Source organism: Amphibalanus amphitrite, unplaced genomic scaffold, assembly GCF_019059575.1.
Source record: "Amphibalanus amphitrite isolate SeventyFive unplaced genomic scaffold, NRLGWU_Aamphi_draft 000716F_arrow, whole genome shotgun sequence".
Classification (NCBI taxonomy): Eukaryota; Metazoa; Arthropoda; class Thecostraca; order Balanomorpha; family Balanidae; genus Amphibalanus; species Amphibalanus amphitrite.
This window is the reverse complement of record NW_024882210.1, coordinates 166,298-188,966: the sequence shown is the minus strand read 5'-3', so window position 1 is coordinate 188,966 and position 22,669 is coordinate 166,298. Positions and strand designations below refer to the sequence as shown.

The 22,669-nt window shown below is 53.9% G+C and overlaps 1 protein-coding gene across 2 annotated transcripts in view; it reads left to right on the top strand.

Moving 5' to 3' along the window:
* LOC122365127 (RNA-binding protein Musashi homolog 2-like) overlaps nucleotides 1-22,669 on the top strand; it is a 99,666-nt gene that overhangs the window by 14,685 nt on the left and 62,312 nt on the right. For both annotated transcript variants that reach the window (XM_043336087.1, XM_043336086.1), the window contains exon 2: nucleotides 19,412-19,529. In XM_043336087.1, coding sequence (XP_043192022.1) covers nucleotides 19,412-19,529 — 118 coding nt within the window. The remainder of the gene's footprint in view (nucleotides 1-19,411; nucleotides 19,530-22,669) is intronic.

Here is a 22,669-nt window from a genome sequence, read left to right as displayed (position 1 = left end):
TTAACTAATGCTCAAGGGGAAAGTTTTTCTCAATCTACTTTCTTCCAACTCGCCGGCTTCTCAGATCGGCTGTGCAGTTGTTTTTGTGAACTTCTTCCGTCACTGAAGTCTTCAGTGATCCGGCTCAGTCTTTGCAAGTTTCTCGAATCGTCTTTCGATCCTTCCCTTGGTCGGCGGCTTACTGAGATAGGCTCGCTTTTGTCCGTCCGTCAATCCGCTCACTTTCTCATCCCTCTGCCCCCTCGCTCCCGACTCTGCCTGATGTGAGCCGCTATCGCTCGATCCAATGTCTGAGTGGTTTTGGAATTCGTGAGTAAAGTACGGTGGAACATCTGGGTTAAATTGGCAACAGACTCGACACCTGGGTGCGGCTGCAGCACCAGTTTTGGCATTTTTTTCATCTGTAGGTGGTAGATCCAGTATTGAGGTACATATAACATTAGACCATTCATCTGAAAGGCCCCAGTCACTCATATTGACATGGTTGGCCTGCCTCATAATGGCTCGTTTTGCAGCGGGCGCCATTTTGACGCTGCCAGCATTATGTAGACTCGTCACACCAGTAGGTACGGCCTTCATTGCGGTCGTCAGCGGGCCCCTTCGGCACGGCTGGATGGGGACTCCGGCGGCGGCACGGCCCCATTCAGAGAGCAGCCGTCGCAGTATCACCCCAGTGGTCGTCCCCGGCCGGATATGGCCCATGACTCCGCCTCAGGGCTCTGACGTGGCACGATCAGCACCTGCCCCGGTGACTGATGGCCCATGGGCTGCTCAATGGCTGTACCGCTTGGCGACCGCCGCTGGCTGCTCTACGACATTGTCTGCAGCGCGTATATTTCCACAAACGACCTCCGTGAGACTGTGTGTCAGCCCTGAATGGAGTCAGTAAGGTTCTGTCGGACATTGGTCCGAACAGGGGCGGTCGGGATTCTGATGGTGGTCTGACTTCGCTTGGAACGTTGAAAAGTGGCTCGGGACTAAGCCACGCCCCTGGTCTCGTCCGTTCATTCCATGCCCAGCCGGGCAGCGGCTGCGTCGGCCACTGACCGTCGGACGTGAGTGGTAGTGAGCAGCAGTTAGGTCGTGCCGCTCGGCTATTTCGGCAGCTCAGCCCTCGGCGTTCGCAGAAGTCTGGTCAGTGAGCCGGGCGCCACGCCGTCTGGCGGGCTCCGGCCTCACAGCGCTCGGTGCCACGGCGCTCCACCCATCAATAAAGCGACAGCGGGCCAGCGAGCGTGGTCGGCCCACGCTCAGATAGGCCTGAAATCGGGCGACAATGGTGCAGTCTGGCTCTTAAGGGGCATGCAAAGCTAATTCACTGTTCTAGATTCTGTGGAATTGTGCGAACCGAATAGCAAACCCTACCGTATTTGGCGTTTTTGCCGGCTGCGCCCAGAGCGGCCATGCTGTCGATGTCCATCACCAGGTTTTACGTGGGCCGCTGCTGTCGAGCCGCAAATCTCCGACCGCAGAGTTGTATTCCGGGTTCCCGGTAGCGGGGTCGCCGTGGGACGCCATCGGCAGCGGTCGATGGTGTGCGGCTGAGGCGTCCGTCCGTGCCTGGCGCACCACCAGCAGCGGTGCACCACCCGGAGCCCTTTGCCGGGCCATCTCCGGCCGTGGGTCGAGTACACGCCGGTAACGAGGGCCCTGATGACCGGCTGCCTTCCGCCGGCCGCCGGTCGGCCCACCATTAGCAGTCGAGTCTCGGAGTGGCCTCTGCACACAGCGTGGCGGTCCGATCGCGCGCTAACACAAAGAGACTGACTCCGACCGTAGCACCGACCAACTGTACCAACCCTGACCAACGTACCGGTCTACAGAACTGACACCGGCCATCTTATCCTGCCCGTAAAACCAGCTCTCAATCACACACTCTGTCCTAGCTCAGCCCAGCGAACCAGTCCGAACCACATCAGCCCAGCAACGCTCTGGTCCGCCCACATTCCCCGTCCGCCAGTGTTGCTGGCCGAGCCTGTCTCCGGCCCTCTCAGTGACCATGCGGGGGCGTTACGGCTCATTTCGCCCGGATGGGTCGCCGGTGGGCGGGGACGGTATTGGAGTGGCCGCCGCCCGGCGCTGTCCTCTGTCCGGCCGTGCTCCCCGCTCGCCGCTAATGGAGCTGTCCGCCGCCGGGGTCGTCCGTACCAATGGGATGACGCTCTCAGCGCGGCCGGCCGGCTCTCTGACACGGGCACCGAGCTGTGCAGTTTCTGCGGCCCTCACCTGGGGATGACTCTGAGCGGATTGGACGGAGCGGGCCGGTAAAGACCAAACATCTCGGTACTTTTTGAGGTAAATGGATTTCTAAGGTAGAACGTCACGAATCCCGGCTTTTGTTTTATTAGCTCGGAAACGGTCAGGGGAGTTGACCGTCAAACGTCCAATGGACAGCTCAGTATATTGATTCTAGACGGCCACTTTTCGAGAGCCGTTAAGTTCTGTGTTCAGAGAAAATATAACAGTGAAACATTGCCCATTTACCGACCGGATGTTTCAAGTGCGCTGGCATCGGCGCACAATATCAGAACGTCTTCAATTGAAAAATATTTTCACAATGTCACGACTTCCTGTAGCCGTCCACCGCTCTGCTACTTTATCTCTGACAAACGGTCACTGCCCTCTGGATGTCTCCCTCAGACTAGAAGGGTCAGACGCCCCCGCTCTCCGCCTTCAATGGCTGTAATAACGTGCAATGCAGAGGCGGTCAGATACATCGACGCTGTCGGTATCCGCGATAATATTTGAGATATTGTCGGCATTGACGATATAATGATGTGTGTCGACACTGTCGAGAACAAAATGTCAGTTGCAGTTGCAAAGCCAACTTAGCTTACAGCCAATATGTACAGTAGCGGCGGAAGTCCCTCAATTAAGGGGGGGGGGGGGGGGCACTGCCGTCTTTTGGTCCCATTCTTTCCATGCAACACCCATAGGGCTAATGTTACAATGCCAAAATCAAAGGGGGGCACGGTGCCCCGGTGCCCTCCCCGTTCCGCCGCCTGTGAATATGTAGATAAAAGTGCGATGTAGAGAATCGCTTAGATGTTAACAACTAGCCATAATTTCTCAAATAAGATTTGCTTTTTTGTTTCTTTGTCATTTTATTTCTGTATAAGGAATACCTATTGTTTGTCTCATGACGAACTGACGAATGGGTGCAGGGCAATTGCAGCTGCTATTGTTCAGGGACCGGCAGCTACTACTGTTCTACGATCAGCAGTTGTACACAGTTGCCACTGGTCATAATAGATAGGTAGAGCTTAGAACAGTTTTATCCTGGCAACAATTCAGAAATATCCGCTTCCGCCTTCCACATAGGTGCATCTCGTCATTTCTACCTTGATCCTGCACATGTGTTTGAAATTGAATTAATGTAATGTTTCGTTGATGTTTTTATTGATTGAGCATTATCACTATACGTTTTCAAGATACGTTTGTCTATTACGACTTACGAGTCGATGGAAATCACGCAAATCGATGCATCTTTTTGCTGGATTGAATTGTTGACGTGCTTTAATATCAATGCAATCCTCAAATCAGAGCATATCGTCCGACTCCTTGCATGCGCCTTATCAAAGGGCTACGAATGACCTTTGTCACCTACCACCCAAATTAGTATAGCGAGCTCATTTAAGGTCATGTTTGATTTTCATAAATGGGAATTACCTCGTAAACACTCGGCTTTGCACACCTGCTTTGCATGTCATTAGACCGTACTGGATATGCTACGGGTCAGTGACTTGCGATGTGTACTGCGTAGCGTATGATGCTTACAGCCCTGGGGCCGTGGGGGACCCAGCCCTGAGGGACTGCCGAGACGCTCGCGGCCGAATAACGCCGAGCAACACGCTCTTGCTCGCTCATGCATATCAACACTTAGATTCAGTCGAGCGGCTTTCCTTTGTGACGCATTTCCTCCACTGAAATTGCCAACTTCCTGTGGAATGAGCTGTGAACCTTTTTCCAAGAAGTATCGCCTTTGACAGTGTTGCCTTCGCGCCCACATGCGCAGTCAATCAAAACGCGTGGAAGATGCGTCACAGTCAGCTTCATTTGAGCACCGCCATAACTCCAACAGCTCACATTGGCAAGACCGTAATATTGAGCGATGAACGTCAAACGGCTGTCCCGGCTGTCTGTGTGACAGTAGCGGTGCCGTGCATGCAGTCCAGTGCAAAATGCAAATACTTGCGACCGAATCTCTGCACGGCACACCGTGAAGCTAAGCTACTTAGTGTCAAGGTTCGTAAATAGGTTAGTGTCTGGGGTCGTTCGTGATGCGCTCTCATGGCACTTCGTCTCCCACGGAGACTCGTCTCGGTCTCCGACTGAGACGAAGGCACGCGGTGACACGCTGATATTGACACGACGGTGACACTGCTGTGGTAACACTGTCAGCGGCCCGGCCGGCCGGCCGATGACAGTATTACTCCTCCGAGTTAATCAGCCAGTACCGGCCTGATATTACGGCACCGGCGGGATTATTGGTGTGTGACGGAGACTATCCGGTCCTGCGGCCGTCCACTGAGAAAACAGTGTCCCGATTTTCGGGCTCAGAGACCAGTTTTCGGGCTAATGTACCATATTCAAAACAGACAGCACATTTCGAGAATACTTTCTGAGCTAGCGCCACATGGGCTCATACGATCCCTTAAATCGGCATCATTGATCGCAGAAACAGAGCTCAGTCAGTACCCATTATCGGTGTCAAGCTCTAAAACTAGTCTCACTATGATACCAGTTTTCAGCCTGATCCCCATTTTCGAGCTCACCTGATTCCAGTTTGAGGGCTCAAATTGTGTGGTGAAGCCAATATTAGGGCTCACGTCATCGCTTTTCGGGGCTTTGGTAAAAGCTGGATTGCGTCAGCTGGCTGGCCAGCTGACGACGCACGAAAGGTATTTAATTTTAGATATACCTACCTAAGCGCGGTAGTAGGATGGACATGAATATTTCAAATGGCTTTAAATGAAAAATTGATTGGTAAATATTCATTCTTTTATATCTAGCATTGATATGTAAGAAGCTCTGCTAGCGCCACCATACGGCGCCAGCTGGCAAAAAATCCAGTTAATACCAGAGCCCGCTTTTCGTCCGATGCAGCCCCTCCTCCCCCCTCCCCCGTGTCCAGCAGCTGCGAATAAGACGAAGCCGCGGACAAACTTTTTTTTTTGCTCGGCCAGCCTAGCGCCAGTCTCGAGCGGTGGGACAGTTAACCGGCAATTTTGGCCGGGATGCAAAAGTTACGTTAAACCGGTTTATGTTAACCCGGGAGCAAATAACAACGTGGGAGCCTATCTTAGGTGTGGCAAAGCTAACGGATTACTTACTTGTTGCCGAGGTGCCCAAAGAAGGTACTGGAACCGAAAACACAACATTGGTTCATGTATTTATTAACATTCATACACACAGTCATACTTGTGCAAGGTGTCAGTGTTCGGTTGTGGGGTGTAATAGCCAGGGAAAAAGTTCTATGAACTGAAAAACCCGGCGCCTATTACTTCGCAACATGGTTGTGTATTCAACATGAACTGCAAGGAGTGCAGACGACATTGCCTGTGCTAACTTAACGTCTCACGGGCAGCGCCGCGCTCTGACACCTTGGTCCCAGAAGCGGCGGCGTTTCTGACCGCAAATCGCCGGAGAGCCGGTCGACGCCGTTGAGGGGACTGAGCAGGCCGCTGCCAGCTCCACCTTCACGTCCGCGCGGCGCAGCTCGGTGTGCGGCGGCGGCTCATCGCGCGGGCCGCACCCGTCCGTCCGCTGCACGAGCCGCTTTTCGATCCGACAGCGCAACACCGGCACGCCATTGTGCTGGCTGAGCGGCGGCAGCGGCACGTAGGCAACAAAACAGTAGAAATCGATGGGCCTGGATCGGCGTTGCCAGCAACGCCGGCAGCGGCGCGGTGGGAGGCGCCAGTGCCGCCGTCGGGGACGTGTGCCCTTCGCTGCGCTCATTCGAGTTGGCCGGCCGGCCGCGCGGCGTAGTCCTTTTGACACGGTGCGAGAAGAGCCGGATGAAGGTGGACTTTTTATTGGCGTTGCTGGTGCTCACGCCGCCGGCGTCCAGTTTGGGCGGCAAGTCCGAGTACCAGGAGTCGGACAAGTCCCGCGCGAACGCCGCCAGCCGGTCGTCGTCACTGCTGGCGGCGGCCCGCCGACGGCGCTGCCTCAGAATCGGACGAGTCGGTGGTACTGAGCACCTCGCGGGACGGGTAGCTGGGAGTGGGCCGGCCGCGGCCCCTGCCAGGCCGCGCCACCTTCACCGGCGCAGCCGCCTTCAAACTGCCCTTGCTGGGCGGCGGGTTGGTCGGCGGAGGCGGCAGCGGTGCCTCGACGTCAGTCCGAGTCGCTGTCACTGGGCGGCCGCCGCGGAGACGGCTTCTGTTTGACCCGCAGCCGGCCTGGGCCGGCTCGGCGCCCTCGGCCGGCGGCGCGCGCCGTTTCGAGCGTTTCACCTTTTCACTGTTACTCTCGCCTGGTCCTCAGCGTCGAGCGGCTCGGCGCTGTTCGGTTTCATGTGGCCCATGCTGCTGGGAAACTCGGGTGGGGACAGCTTTCTGACTGGAGTGCCGTCGAAGATGGAGGAGACGGGGGTGCTCGCAGAGTCCTTGCCCAATGCCCATGATAGAGCCGAGGCTCCACTGGACGCCCAGCTTAATCGGGCTATCGCCGCCCTCCTTCTATGGTGGATTCTTCGGCCCCCTACAGCCACTAGGGCCATCATATACTCCCAGATGGCGGCACCTAGGGGATGAGGGGGGGGGGGGGTGTCTGGGCCACTTGTCCACCTCGTGGCGTCGCCAGCGACGCCTGCGAGTCGGAGCAAATGATTATGGGGTCTTCCTCGAAGGACGGGTGCTTCAGGAGATGTTGCTTTGCCGTTTTGGGCGCCACCATCTCAGATCGGTAAATGGAGCAAATCCTCCCCGCCGCCTCCCGCAGTACCAATGTTGTACTGTCTGGGTGCTCGGTGAGGACCCCAGCGCCGCCTTCCTATTACTCCCCCGGTCGCAGACCCGTCGACCCAGGCCCACGTCGCACGCTGGGGGAGCGCTCCCAGTCACGCCTCCGCAGCACTCCTCCTCGCTGTCGCGGACGCCCCGATCGGCAGCAGGTCCAGGTGGACCGTGACGCCGTCTGTTGGCGTCTACGGGGGCAGTCTCGTGGATAAGCGCGCCTCGGCGGGCAGCGCCACTCCAGTGGTCCCACACCGCTCCCCCGCGCTCTCTCCAGCCGGTCACTGACTTCAGTCACGGTTGGGGGGGGGGGCTTCCGCCACGACGCGGCGGGTCCTCCGACGGGAGGGAGAGCGCCTTCGCCAGTAGGCGCGATGCCAGCGCATCCCTCCTCATCTCTCCATCGGCACGACGCCCGCCTCGGCCCTCACGGCGAGTCTTGGAGCATGGAAATCGGGCAGCCAGTGATGACTCATGCCACCATCAGCATCTCCGCCTCCAGGACGCCAAGATGTGTGGCCGCAGCCGCAGGCAGCCACGCCGACCCCGCTGCCCGCATGCCCAAGTAGTCTCGAATCGCTGACACCTCTCCTGAAACAAGAGTGGTGTCGTAAACTTAAACCCCTTGCTGGAGCCCGCCAGCCGCGACAACACCGCCACACCAATTTTTGTGACCCCGGAACTTCCGTCCCGAGCCTTATTTCACGGCACGATGCTACAGTGCGCTACACGTATTGTGGTATTCAGCTTCCATGGAAACATCAACTAATTTGGACGCTCAAACATGGGAGTCAGGAGTGGTTAAGGCCCAGAGCGTTCTGTCTGGTTTATAAAACCTTGGCCAGCAGATGTAAATGTGCTTTTTGTATAAGTGGCTTAATTTTGACGCAAAAGGGCACTAACCTTCGGTGCAAATAATGCAGAAATTTCAGCGCAAATTGCAAAATAGCTTGCGCCGAACTTCGGCGCATGACGGCTTCACGGGCGTCCGGCGTACCATATGGATGTTTTCCAGTTTGGGCTGCAGGTTTTAGCTCTAGGTTTTAGACTATAGGTTTTGGGTTGGGTTGGGCTGGGCTGGGCTGGGCTGGGCTGGGCTGGTTGGGGTGGTTGGGTTGGGTTGGATTAGGTTAGGTAAGTTTAGGTTAGTTTAGTTTAGGATAGATATGAATACCTATTTTTTGTAAGTTGAATTACTTTTTTCATTTTGTAGCATCATATGCCTTCCATCTTTGAACTGCCATATTCAAGCACCAGAATAAGTATGGACTTGAACCTTTTCCAGTCTGGATGCCTGTATGGAAGTTGTGCAAAATCATGCAGTTGAAGGTATTGTAACCACAAATAAGAGCTCATGACTCAAGTCTCAACTTGTCCATAATTGGTTATCTTGATGTATACTTGTAGACCCTTCCTCTTACTTGGCACACAGGCATGGTGTCACAGTGTTCTAAAATTGGATTTCAATTGGGTGTCCCAATAAAAAAAATCTGAAGACAAAATGAGATAGATTTAGTCTTTCCGCAAAACTGCATAATGCCATTTTTTACCTGATTTTGTCAGAACCTTCACAGGATCTGAAATGAAATGATGTAGAGTAGATGCATCAACTGTCAAGTCATGCGTAACCTGGCAGCTGGCTGTTGAATCAAACTTTTGACATATTTTTTTAGGAAAGATGAAATAAAGCCACTTGTCATATTTTTAGGATGAAAATATTTTCCCCATCATGTGTGGTTATTCACCTAAAATTCTGAAACATGGAACACTGTCATACCAGCATTCCATCATGTCAACCAGCATTCCGCAGCATGTTAGCAGAAGCAGCAGCATGTTATAAGTATATGAAAGATCCAAATAGGTTGTAGGTTGGTAGGTATTGGTACTAAGTTTAACTTAATAGGTTAGTAGGCAAGGTTTAGGATTAATTTTAGTTGAGCATCAAGATAACCATTACGAACAAGTAACAAAATCCTTACCTACCCTTGAAAGCATTGCTTCAATCACATCATCACGAAGAACCAGACAAAAATTTTGCACATTCTTACACTATTTGACATCCTGAATCCAGATATGATGCTTTCATGTGGCGCAAATACAAGAAAAACGAATAATCAAACCCGTGCGTATTCGTATCAACGGCGCCACAATTGTAGATCAGACCTTTTTTTGAACAAATGCCACCACAATTTTAAGTGATAAGGGATTAAAATGGCATGAGCATCAACATCTTGATTTTTTCTAAAAGATAGCGATAACTGATAACTAATAACTTACCATTCATTTTGAAATCACGGCGGTAGGTACACCCAAGGCTATATAAACCAGGTAGAACGTTCCCGACGAAAAAGTACGTCTGTCAAACTAGCAGCGAGCAGCGAGCAGCGAGTCCAGCAGCGAGAAACGGGCCATCCCGATTTAGCTGAAATTTGGCTCACAGAGCCTTCTCAGCACGCTGATTCCGAAAATCATGGTCTCCAGGGTGGAAATATTGACCGTTCTCGAGATAGAACCCTCTAAAGTTCTTACCACCCATGACCGGGCCATCCCGATTTGGCTGAAAATTGGTTCACAGAGCCTTCTCAGCACGCTGATTCCGAAAATCATGGTCTCTAGGGTGGAAATATTGACCGTTCTCGAGATAGAACACTCGCAGCGAGTCCAGCAGCGAGAAACGGGCCATCCCGATTTGGCTGAAATTTGGCTCACAGAGCCTTCTCAGCACGCTGATTCCGAAAATCATGGTCTCTAGGGTGGAAATATTGACCGTTCTCGAGATAGAACCCTCTAAAGTTCTTACCACCCATGACCGGGCCATCCCGATTTGGCTGAAAATTGGCTCACAGAGCCTTCTCAGCACGCTGATTCCGAAAATCATGGTCTCTAGGGTGGAAATATTGACCGTTCTCGAGATAGAACCCTCTAAAGTTCTTACCACCCATGACCGGGCCATCCCGATTTGGCTGAAAATTGGCTCACAGAGGCTTCTCAGCACGGTGATTCCGAAAATCATGGTCTCAAGGGTGGAAATATTGACCGTTCTCGAGGTAGAACCCTCTAAAGTTCTTACCAGCCATGACCGGGCCATCCCGATTTGGCTGAAAATTGGCTCACAGAGCCTTCTCAGCACGCTGATTCCGAAAATCATGGTCTCTAGGGTGGAAATATTGACCGTTCTCGAGATAGAACCCTCGCAGCGAGTCCATTAGCGAGAAACGGGCCATCCCGATTTAGCTGAAATTTGGCTCACAGAGCTTTCTCAGCACGCTGATTCCGAAAATCATGGTCTCTAGGGTGGAAATATTGACCGTTCTCGAGATAGAACCCTCTAAAGTTCTTACCACCCATGACCGGGCCATCCCGATTTTGCTTAAAATTGGCTCACAGAGCCTTCTCAGCACGCTGATTCCGAAAATCATGGTCTCTAGGGTGGAAATATTGAGGGTTCTATCTCGAGAACGGTCAATATTTCCACCCTAGAGACCATGATTTTCGGAATCAGCGTGCTGAGAAGGCTCTGTGAGCCAAATTTCAGCTAAATCGGGATGGCCCGTTTCTCGCTGCTGGACTCGCTGCGAGGGTTCTATCTCGAGAACGGTCAATATTTCCACCCTAGAGACCATGATTTTCGGAATCAGGGTGCTGAGAAGGCTCTGTGAGCCAATTTTCAGCCAAATCGGGATGGCCCGGTCATGGGTGGTAAGAACTTTAGAGGGTTCTATCTCGAGAACGGTCAATATTTCCACCCTAAAGACCATGTTTTTCGGAATCAGCGTGCTGAGAAGGCTCTGTGAGCCAATTTTCAGCCAAATCGGGATGGCCCGGTCATGGGTGGTAAGAACTTTAGAGGGTTCTATCTCGAGAACGGTCAATATTTCCACCCTAGAGACCATGATTTTCGGAATCAGCGTGCTGAGAAGGCTCTGTGAGCCAAATTTCAGCTAAATCGGGATGGCCCGTTTCTCGCTGCTGGACTCGCTGCGAGGGTTCTATCTCGAGAACGGTCAATATTTCCACCCTAGAGACCATGATTTTCGGAATCAGCGTGCTGAGAAGGCTCTGTGAGCCAATTTTCAGCCAAATCGGGATGGCCCGGTCATGGATGGTAAAAACTATAGAGGGTTCTATCTCGAGAACGGTCAATATTTCCACCCTAGAGACCATGATTTTCGGAATCAGCGTGCTGAGAAGGCTCTGTGAGCCAATTTTCAGCCAAATCAGGATGGCCCGGTCATGGATGGTAAGAACTTTAGAGGGTTCTATCTCGAGAACGGTCAATATTTCCACCCTAGAGACCATGATTTTCGGAATCAGCGTGCTGAGAAGGCTCTGTGAGCCAATTTTCAGCCAAATCGGGATGGCCCGGCCATGGATGGTAAGAACTTTAGAGGGTTCTATCTCGAGAACGGTCAATATTTCCACCCTAGAGACCATGATTTTCGGAATCAGCGTGCTGAGAAGGCTCTGTGTGCCAAATTTCAGCTAAATCGGGATGGCCCGTTTCTCGCTGCTGGACTCGCTGCTCGCTGCTCGCTGCTAGTTTGACAGACGTCGAAAAAGTGGTGACAAGCGATAATTAGTAGCCGCGACCCTCACTTGTTCAAAACTATATCCGCAAGCAGCATTTACAGGCTAGCGGAAATCGACCAATCGGCGTTCGGCAATACTCGACGCTGATTGGCCCGATGCTCGTGACGAAATTGCGGGGGACTGTAGCTATTCCCCTATGGCGTTTAATAGGCTTACGGCTTTTGAAGGTGATTTATACCAGTTTTTGTTGGTTTTGAGGCCATTTTTGAGCTTGGATATTCTTTCTGTGACTTTTGACTGTGTAATAATGACATTTAATCATAACATTTCTATTTACTACCGGTGTCACATCGGCCAAAAAGACCGTAAGTACATGGCATAGACGGACCACTGCTGATGGGGCCACACATGCCGGCGTGTGGTCATCGGAGGTCCATGAGGGCTCGACATAGGCCCTTCATGGGTCGGTATAGGCCCGGTGGGTCCAGTGCAAGCCTATCAGGGGCCGGTGCTGACCCAACAGGGCCCAGTGGCATATAATGTAAGGCTGTCTAGGGACGTTGAGGGCTCATGGGGACCATATAGGACCAATAGGGACTACAAAAGTCAATCAGGGGCCATTTAGGCCAATAAAGGCACTTCAGGGGACTTGAAAAGGTCATTCAAGAGCTGCGGTGGGCCCATGAGGGGACGGCACTGGTCCAGCAGGTGCAGTCAGGGGATGTTGTACGGGTTTCTCAGTGGCCCATTTGGGCATATCAGTGACCAATTTGGACCCAGCAGGGGGCTTTGTAGACCCATCAGGGGCTGGTGATGGTTCATCAGGGGCCAGCGTTATAGTCCATCGGGGCACGGCATATGCCCATCAGAGGTAATTGCGAGCCCACGCTGAACAATGATGGCCCTTCAACGGCCCCTAATGAATCTACATTGACCCATGGGCCATAATGTGTCATATATGCCCCTATGACAGGCCTACTCAGACCCCTGATGGACATTCCCGGCGTCTAATGACCCTATACTGAATGCTGATGGGGCTCTAAGTTTCTCCAATAACCCTTCGTCAACCCATTATTACCATACGCTGGCACTAGGGGCCCCACATCAGCCGCAGGGCAGTCCGTGCCATGACAGCATGTCTTTTCGGCCGATATTACATCGGTAATATTTATTAAAATCATGATTTTATGGTGTCATTATATAGCTAACAGTCATAAGAAATATATTTCAACTCGAAAACAGCTCCAAACAGCATATAATTTTAAAGAACCCCCTCCGAAATCCAAAAGCCTATTCGGGTCCATAGAGAATAACTGCGGTCCCCCACAATTTCGTCACGAGCGTCGGACCAATCAGCGTCGAGTACGGCCGAGCGCTGATTGGTGAATTTTCCGCTAGCGTGTAAGTACTGCTCGCGGAACAAGAGTTCGTCGACAATCCTCCACAAACGTCTGTCACCATTTTTCGTAATGCTAAACAGCCGGAGCGTACCCCCCTGGGTACACCAACACATGGCACTGAAAACAGCAAAAGACGGAATGGCGGAATGTCGTATGGAGCCCTAAAACGCAGCTCGAATTGAGCCCGAAAAGGAAGACGAACTGATGCCGCTTTCGGGGCTCATGTACTTTAAGCCCGAAAAGGGCGCCTAACTGATCCCGATTTTAAAATCATACAGATTTGAGCCCTGTTTTGGCACTCATATGAGCCCTTATTCAAAAATGTTCTCAAAGTGTTTTCTGAGTGTCTCCGCTGTCGGGGAGCTCGGCTTTTCTTGGCAGCACTAATATTGGTCTGTGCTTATGACCTGGGTCTGTTGGATGGCCTGAGTTTGCTGTGACTTTGGTGCCAGTGGCTTGGATTTCTGTTCATCGAGATGTGTGCACAACGAGCCTAGTTGGCACTTGGCGTGGCGTGAGTCGATATGTGTCTGCAACAGTGTCCTGAGTCTTCAGACTGGCCTGTGGCAAGTACCTGGGTCTGCAGCATTCGTATCGCAGTAACTAGGGTGGGACCTGGATCCCGCGGCTTATGCTCGGCCCCTATCCCCTTCTAACCAGCGAATGGTCTATCTGCCTGGATCGTCTGGATAGGGGCAGTCGGCTCTTCCCCTAATGCGAGATAAAGACGGTTACGGCAGTCATCGGATGCAGCAACACGACGAAACACCCTTGACTGGTCTGACAAGCGCCAACTGCCGACCGCATCTCAGTCGTTCTGCCTCTGCCAGTGGTGCCGCAGCAGCTTGGCGCAGTTCTCTGACGGATGTTTTGGCCGCCATTCTGGACGCCGAGTTTCAATCGGTGTGTTTTTCTGACGGGGATCGACTCGGCGAGGCGACCGATGCGCCGCGACCGGCGCCGGAGTGCGCTCGGATGGAAATCACGGCACGGGATGCGCCGCTATGGAGCCAGCCGAACGATAAACCCGCCCTAAAACGGCCGTAAAAGCCAGACAATCCCATGTGAAATGCTGTTCGTGATAGACTGCTCCGCTGAGGGTTATACATGTATAAAATGTGGACCGAGCGTGCCGGTGCCGTGAAATAGTGCCATCTGAACAGGGTATCGCTGTTATTCCCATGTTGACAGAAAGCCAGGAAATTGACAGTAGTTGAGGAGGCTGATTTAATCTCATTTGGGAATATATCTGCCTACTGCCACAGAGTCACCGTGCCACAGGAGAGGCATCGCACTTCCTAGCTTTTTGTTATTGACCGTATCCCAAATCTTTCACATAAAACGAAGTGCATAATAATTAGTAAGAATAACACATCTATTCTCCCTTATCATGTATTCATACAATTTCACATAAAAAAACGAAGTGGCAGTGTTATTTTGCGCTGTTAATTTAGTCTCGGGCTCTTCCTTTTAATGCAAACAAAATACATTGATATGTCACTGAACAATTTTGTTACATTTTCAAATTATAATATTGGCAAAACAAGAACTATCCTACATATTGGGGTAGGTGAATGTTACAACGTCAGTAGGATGTTGGTGGTTATTTGCTTGAGTTGAGTACACCCGCCGGTACATCCCGGTCTGATGACAGCCGTAACCGAACCGGCAGTACTGTGCTCGTTGGTCGGGACTGTCGGATCTCTCCCAAATCCCGGAATGTCTGCCCCGGTTATCCAGTCGAATTGTGGGTCGGGTTTTCATGTGACTGCTGACGACATCAGTTGTGCAGAGTCTCGTCAGCGGTCAGATATGCGTGTTAGAGCTGCTCTGCGAAGCTCACGGACTTCAGTTTTACTATGCTCTGTCCTTCTAAAGGGTCAAAGCTGCTGGTGGACCTTGCCAATCAGCTACTGACCGGTCACTGCTGACGGGCAGTCTCTCGTCCGACCATCAGCCGATCTGCTGACCGGCCCTCAGGCCAGCTTAGCGGCCCTCGGCTGCTGACGCCTGCTGACCTCACTCAGTATCTCTGCCAACCATCAGCGGGCGTCATCAGTCATCGCGCCGTATCGCCAATCATCGGAGCCCGGTCATACGCCGCGGCGTTTTTACTGTGGAGATTCGACGGAGTACAATGGCCGGAACAAGGCGGAGATCAGCCCTTAAAAACGGACACGAGTCACTGCGCTCTGAAGGTCACATCGGGTGCGCAGGATACATTGCCAGTTTCTGATGCGTTGGTCAGCTTTATCCAGTCATTGCATTAAATTGCTGGAAGGAATCATTATTTTGATGTTTAAAAGACTTCAGTGCCAGTAAAGTGGACAATATATTTGAGAAGTTCATAAGCCATAGCATTCGTCCTCAACATCAAGACGAACGACCTGGATTAAAATCAATTTTTGCTTTTTCGCTTGTGGCTCAGTCCGCTTTGACGAGAGTCTGTGCCTCTGTCAGCGTCCGCTGTGAGTGGGTGTGTAGTTTTTGTCATGGTCCAGCGCTCGGTCCCCGGTTCTCAGAGTGCCCAGGTACTCGGAGCTCCTCCCTACCGTCCGTCGCCCCCGTCCGTCGTCGCCCGGCTCCCGGAATAATCAGGTACGTCGGCCAGAGGTCGGTCTCGATACTAACGGCCGGTCGCGCGGCGCGATGGGCCCGACGCTCGGAAATTGAGCGCGCCGTCGCCGCCATCGGCCTGGCAGAGCGCGATGCATTTGCATCCAGACGTGGGCCGATTGCCCCGATGCCGGAGCGGCCGGGCGGCGCGGCGGTGCGAGCGGTGCGCCCATTTACCTCCCGTTTCCCGCGTCCGCTCGTTTTGGCCGCGGCGCCGACTAGCTACCGTATTGAAGCAGTAACTCGCAGTTTTCAATTTGGCGCCGTTCCCGTCGCTTTTTTCGACGTCCAATGTTGCCTCCTCGGGGGACTGGAAATTCAACTGCTGCGCAGGCTCGCGCTGATTTGTGACTTTAATTTGACGCGCCGAACTGTTAAGCGTCTTATCCCTAATGGGAAATCATCTAGATTCATCCTGCGGGAAAAACACGATCCGAGGAGCTGTCCTCGTATGAAGCGAATCTTAAATTAACGATTACGTTGCATTAATGTGGATTGACGTAGTGCAGGCTGGATCCTGGTAATTAATTGGATGGAGGAGGGGAATCCCGCTCATCAAGCTGCTCATCAAGCTGCTCATCTGTAGAAACGCAATCCGCGCACTTTTTTGCTCGTTCTGAGGAAAAGGCCAATAATAAGGAGTTTTATTTTCAGTGCCTGTAAAACTTCTCCACAATCGGTCGCTTCTTCACGTCATTGCCACACTTTTTGCCGTTCTGCTTTGTTACGGAGCGAGCGAAGCGAGCGTAGTCTTTCCTTAGATTAACGGAAATTTCTGAGTATGAGCGGCCGGCCGGCCGGACGCTTTTGCGAGGCTTATATCTCAGCAACCACTTGACCGATTTACACGGGGTAATTTTTGTAGGGTAGCTTCATTCCTTCTACCAAGTATTGGACTATTCCCGAAGCGTGTGGGTGACCCCTTATGCACGTGCCACGTGCAAAACGAAGAGGTGTCAGTTTTGTAATTGTTGCAATATCTTGGTAACTACTTGGCCGATTGCGCTGAAAGTTGGCATGTAGGTAGGTACCCACTAGGCACTGCATATCCATGTGCCAGAGTTGGGGTGCTGCTGCACGTGCGCACGTGCAGGGGTCGTTTCCAGATCTCGAGAACGGCTCGACCGATTGCGCTCAAATTTGGTACACAGTTAGGGACCGGTTAGTAGGGTGCCGTGCACAAGTCAGTTGGGACCCATTTTGCACGTGCGCACGTGCAGGGTGCCTCTTCCAGATCTCGAGAACGGCTGGGCCGATTGTGCCCAAATTTGGCACATCGCTAGAGACCGGTTAGTAGGGTGCCGTGCACAAGTCAGTTGGAGGTACCCCCTCGCAATTTCGCACGTGCAAGGCCCACCCTCTCGCTCGCTCCGTTAGTCGCCCCAAAAGGCGTTATACTGGTAATTTTTACTTCGTTTTGCTATCTTGCCACTTTTTCATCTAGGTACCTTTTCTTTTTATGTAGCCCTCCTCCTCCTCCTCCTCCTCCTCCTCCTCCTCCTCTCTCTTCTGCGCGGTCGCGGACCGCGCCTTAAGGCGCGGCCGGCGGGGGCGGGTCGGTGGCGACCTGCACCCGCCCCACTCTCTTCAGATAACTGATGATGTGTTGGGCCGGCCCCGAGAGCACTTCCGCCAGGGTCGGACAGTGCCCCCAGAAGCCGGCCCTCGCCGCCACGTGTGCAGGGCACCCGGCCAGGAGGTGCTCCACGTCCTCCTCCTCCTCGCCGCAGGCTCGGCAGGTCGGGTCTTCGACCAGGCCGAGGCGATGAGCTGTGGCTCGCACCAGTGGGCAGTAGCCGGTGCGAAGCTGGGACAGGGTGGCCTGGCCCCACCTGTCCAGCTCATCGTGGCTCGGAGTAGGTTCTCGATGTGGGTGCCGCTGCGCCCTTGCGGAGGCCAGCTCCGATGTCCAGCGACGGATGGCTGTCCGCGCGCTGGAGAGGTCGATCGGGGCCTCCTCTTGAGCGCAGTCGGCGGCGGCTTGATTGGCGAGGCGGTCGGCTGCCTCGTTGCCGGCGAGGTCGGCGTGGCCCGGGACCCAGTGCAGGGTGATATCCTTCCCTGCGGCTGTCAGCGCGTCTATTAGGCCCCAGACGCGCTGACCGATGGCCGACTGTTGGTCGTCCGGGCCGCGGCTAAGTAGCTGGAGCCCCGACCGGGAGTCTGTGCAGAGCAGCACTCTCTTGATGAGTGCTTTAGAGGGGGCCGGTAGCTCATGGAGACACGTCAGGGCCTCCGTCATTGCCACCAGCTCCGCCCTCATACTGCTGCACACTCGACCGGCCGGTGCCACGCACTCTATTGTGCGTCCCTCGCGGTGAAGCTCCAGGATCGCTCCACCGCCGCCTTGGATGGTGCCTTCCTTGGCGGATCCGTCCGACCAGATGGTACAGTCTGGATCGGGGACGAGGGCCAGCGCCGCTAACGCCGCCTCCTTTCTCTTTTCCGGCAGGTCTGTCCTCCTTGTGGGCTGCGGCAGGTCCAGCACGAAACGGACGGCGTCTCCACAGTGGTGCCAGGGTGGTGCGCCCTGGTAAAGTGCCAGGGGCTCCACTGGGAGGTCGCTCAAGCCCGCCCTGTCGCAGACCCACCTACCGACCCGACGGAAGCATGGCTTGAATGAGAGGGTCGCGTCTTCGTCTGCCGGTGGCGGCGGTGGCAGACCCGCCTCTTCGGCAGACGTCACCGCGCGCCTCCATGCCTCGTGGGCCCGGTAGCGGAGTCTCGGTGGTGGTGTCTTGTCCAGTAGGTTGCGAGCGGGGTCTCCCGGAGGTAGACGGACTATGCGCGCGTACTCGCCGGCTGCTAGCTCCTTGGCACGGAGTGATAGCGGAGGGAGGCCTGCCTCCGCCACCAGGGTCTCCTTATCCGTGAGCTTGATGCAGCCGGTAATCAGGCGCGCACATTTCCGCTGCTCTACCTCCAGGCGCTCGCGAACAGCCGGTGCCGCATGGGTGAAGTAGATGGCCGCCCCGTAGTCGAAGAGGGAGCGCACGTAGCTCTTGTAGGCGATGCGGAGTGTGCTACGGTGGCTTCCGTAGCTCCTTCCGGCAATCGCTGACAGGCAAGCACGGCGCTTTGCCATCTTCTCTCTGAGGGCGGCGATGTGGGCGGCGAAGGTCAGCTGGCAGTCCAACTTCAGGCCGAGGAAGGTGGGCGTCTCCTCGTAGCCTAGCGGATGGTCGCAGAAGCTGAGCTGGGGCTTGACCTTGCCGCCGCACTCCTTGGGGTCCAGCGTGAAGGTGGTCATCACGCACTTGGATGGACTAGGTTGGACCTTCCAAGTCTTCACCCAGCGGCTGACCTCGTCCAGGGCCGGTTGGAGCCTGTCCGCACACTCCTGCAGAGAGCGGCCCGTCGCGAGAAGGGCCACATCATCCGCGAAGAGGGAGACCGTTGGGCTCGAGTCTCCGGCCCGGAGTTGGTCGTCGATGTCGTTGCAGTAGATGAGCCAGAGGAGAGGGGCGAGCACGCTGCCCTGCGGCAGGCCCTCCTGGAAGACCCGCCACCGGGAGGCTGTCGTACCCCATCTCACTCTAGCGCGCCGGTCGCTGAGTAGGGCCCTGATCCAGCGTGTGGCGCAACCCGGCACACCCAGTCGCCGCATCTTAGCGTACAGCGCATCCCGCCACACCCGGTCGTACGCTCGCGCGTAGTCCAGGAGGACGAGGATGGCTCCTCCTCCTCCTCCTCCTCCTCCTCCTCCTCCTCCTCCTCCTCCTCCTCCTCCTCCTCCTCCTCCTCCTCCTCCTCCTCCTCCTCCCTTCGTCGTCAGCTCGTTAGCGGCTGCCGAGTGCTGATCACCGGCCCGGCGCTGCCCGCGCGTGCCGATTACCCAAATTAGCCGGCCGGCGAGGGCGGGCGCTGGGCGTGTGATCTGACCGCGGTCCGTGTCTGCTCCAGGCCTCGGACCCCTGCCGGATCGCCGCGCCTACAGTGCTGGGCGGACGCCGACGGCAGATCGGCGTGCGACGCTTCACCGCCGCCGCCGGGGTTGCTGATATCGGCGAGGCCACTTGTGGTGAGTGCAGACCACCGCAATCGCGGGTACGTTTGGAAACATAGTTTGTTGTGTGCGTGTGTGTGTGCTCGTTTCTCTTTGATTTGCGGAGATGTTAAAGAAAAGCATTGGTGATGGATAAAAGTGGATCGAAATCTGCATTCACAACCTGTGAAAGGGAAAAGCAGAAACTTTTAGTGCATATACGACTGAGGGACTCGTATATTCTCGTACATTAGTGAAGGACACAGCTTTGACCCGTTAAATAATGCCATGTTGGTAATGTTTCTGATTTATTTACGTATGCACGTTGATGATCGCATTGCATATTTCTTGTTGCCTTCCTGTAATGGTGTGAGCTTAAGCAGGGCATGTTAAACCATCGAAAAGATTTGCAATTCACTTAAATCGTCGGAATGTGAAATGGGATATTGGCGGATACGGGGAACGGTGGTCGGTTGAGCCGTGTGACCTCAGCCCGGCGATTCTGGATTGTCTGCACGGCCAAGTGAGTGAGTCCGCTACTCCGGCCTGTGCGACTGACGCAGCCGGCAATTCTCCATTTGCCATTGGTCTGCTGTGAGCTCTCCGCTCCAGCCGAGAATATAATCGGCTCTGACGGCGGCCGGCGGTCCCGGTCGACTGGAACGTGCCCGATGACGCTGGGGACAATCGACCGGTACCTCCCGGGACGCTGCTCCGCCGCGGTCACAATCACACCGCCGCTGCTCCCCTCCTCTCCCCCTCTCCCGGCACGGAGCATGAAATCGCCGCACCGCCGCCGTGCAGTCTGACGCACCCACGCCTGCTCCACCGCGGCACCGACACAGCCTTATTGCCTCTCCGGCGGCAGGAATTAGCATTTTAGCTGCGTGGCCCCGACGGTCGCTGGTAGCCGCCGCCGCCACCGGCCGCAGGAGTTACGCCGCTTATCGTGTTTTATTTCGGAACGTTTGGCCCGCGGCGGAGACGACGGACGTTATGGGATGTCAGCGTGGGATTTAGAGTGGCCCATATATTTCAAATCTTGTTATTGTGCTTTATAGTTTGCAATTCGTTTTCATTTCGAAACTTTTCACTAATGCTGGCTCAAATGATAATATGAGACCTTGGATCGTTGTAGAGAAGACACATTGTTCGAAGTTAACATTAATTGTTGTGTGGAGTTTGAAGTTTCCGTACCTTAAGCGATGCCCTCGCATTGCCTCAAAGTCAACTTACAAATGGTATTTGCTGTATCTTGTTTAGCTCTAATTTCAACTTTAAAGTCGCAGTGTAAAAGGCATCTGCTCGATTAAAAAATACATTTTATATCAATTTAGCTCGAATAGATTGAATAGACGGATTGACAGAACCGAAGCCCACACGAAGCAGAGCTTGTTGCGCAGGCCCCGACCCCTGCCGTCCGAACGCGATATTAAAATGAACATTTATTTTTGTAATAATCCCTGCTTCGGTTTGGCATCACTTCTCCAATCTACCCTCTCAGTTTGTATAATGTGTATCTCTTCTAATCAGCACTACACTGTACCCTTCCAAGCACCACCTCCTTGCAGCCCTTCCTTTCAACCTTTCAACACTCGCCAGCACCTTCCTGTGCGCCATCCCAGGCCTTGCACCCCTTGACAATCCCCTACACCCTCCCTCTAACACGGTGACCGCTGTGGAGCCGACCGTCCAGCTGTCCAAACCAGTCCTGCAGTGCAGCGGGTCCGGCCGGCGCCTCGCCGTCTGCCGTAGCGGTGGCGGATCGGCCGGCCGGACGGCAGTGTCGCGGCCACCAATAGTATCGGCCTAGTCTTGGACATTGGACGTCCGAGTGCCTACTTACAGGATAGTGAGCCACGGCAGCCAATGGTACCGGCCGGATGGCAGTGTCACGGTAGTCATGGGTATGCGAGTACAGTCACCAGCACTTGCTACTAATCACCTCGTTTTTGTTCAGCAGTTTGAAGACCGATCAATTCTCAGTCGCGCAAGATACGTCAAACGATCCGTTTGGTCCTCCGATTTTCGAATATCTTACTTGTTTTTGTATATTCGAAGCATTTTGGGATGGGGAGCCAAAAAACCTCTTTTCTGCCCTGAAGTGTGCCCCAAGAAGTCGTAGAACCTAGCCCCGCCTCTGATCCACAGACCACTAGTGCCATCTCTTGTCAGCCGAACAAGCCGCAGAAGTAAATAATGTCACGTGACCTTTGCACACGCTACAATTACTACGCGGCTGTAGTGGGGGAAGCGGGGCGGAGGCGTGGAGAGGAACGCGATCGGTCGGCTGGGTTCAGGTCGCCGGGGTCAGAGGTCATCCGCCGGAGGGTGTTTGAGCGGTTGGGCCGTGTGGGCTGGCCTGCGGAGTGGGGAGCGCCGGGACCTGTCTGGAAACCAGCCCTACAACGCTGTGACAGTCGAGAATATTGTGAGGAAAGAGAGAGAGAGAGAGAGAGAGAGAGAGAGAGAGAGAGAGAGAGAGGGAGATGGACAGGGTGAGAGAGAGACAGGAAGAGAAAGAGAAAGAGAGAGAGAGAGAGAGAGAAAGAGAGAGGAGAGAGAGAAAGAGAGAGGAGGGAGAGAGACAAAGAGAGAGAGAGAGGGAGAGAGAGAGCGAGAGAGAGAGCAAGAGAGAGAGCGAGAGAGCGAGGAGAGAGCGAGAGAGAGAGAGAGAGAGAGAGAGAGAGAGAGAGAGAGAGAGAGAGAGAGAGAGAGAGAGAGAGAGAGAGAGAGAGAGAGAGAGAGAGAGAGAGAGAGAGAGAGAGAGAGAGAGAGAGAGAGAGAGAGAGAGAGAGAGAGAGCTAAGAAAGACTGGAGGGAAGGGGTAACGACGGGAGGAGAGAAAAGAGAGAAAACTGAAAAGGAAAGCCAGAGAGGGTAAAATGAGAAAGAAGGCAATGGGTAAATCAGTGAGAGGGAGCGAGAGAGGAAATATCTATTTGTGTCAGCTTGTTTCACATGTAAAATGTAAATTTGCTTTCCATCATTACAGCTTGGGATTGGAAATTAAATCTTACCATCCTTATGATAAACCCACGTTGACGGGATGCAGTAGCGGCGGAACACCTACAATTAAGGGAATGGGGCACTGCCGACTTTTGGTCCTATTATTTCCATGCAACGCTCATAGGGCTAATGTTGAAATGCCAAAATCAAAGGGGGTCACGGTGCCC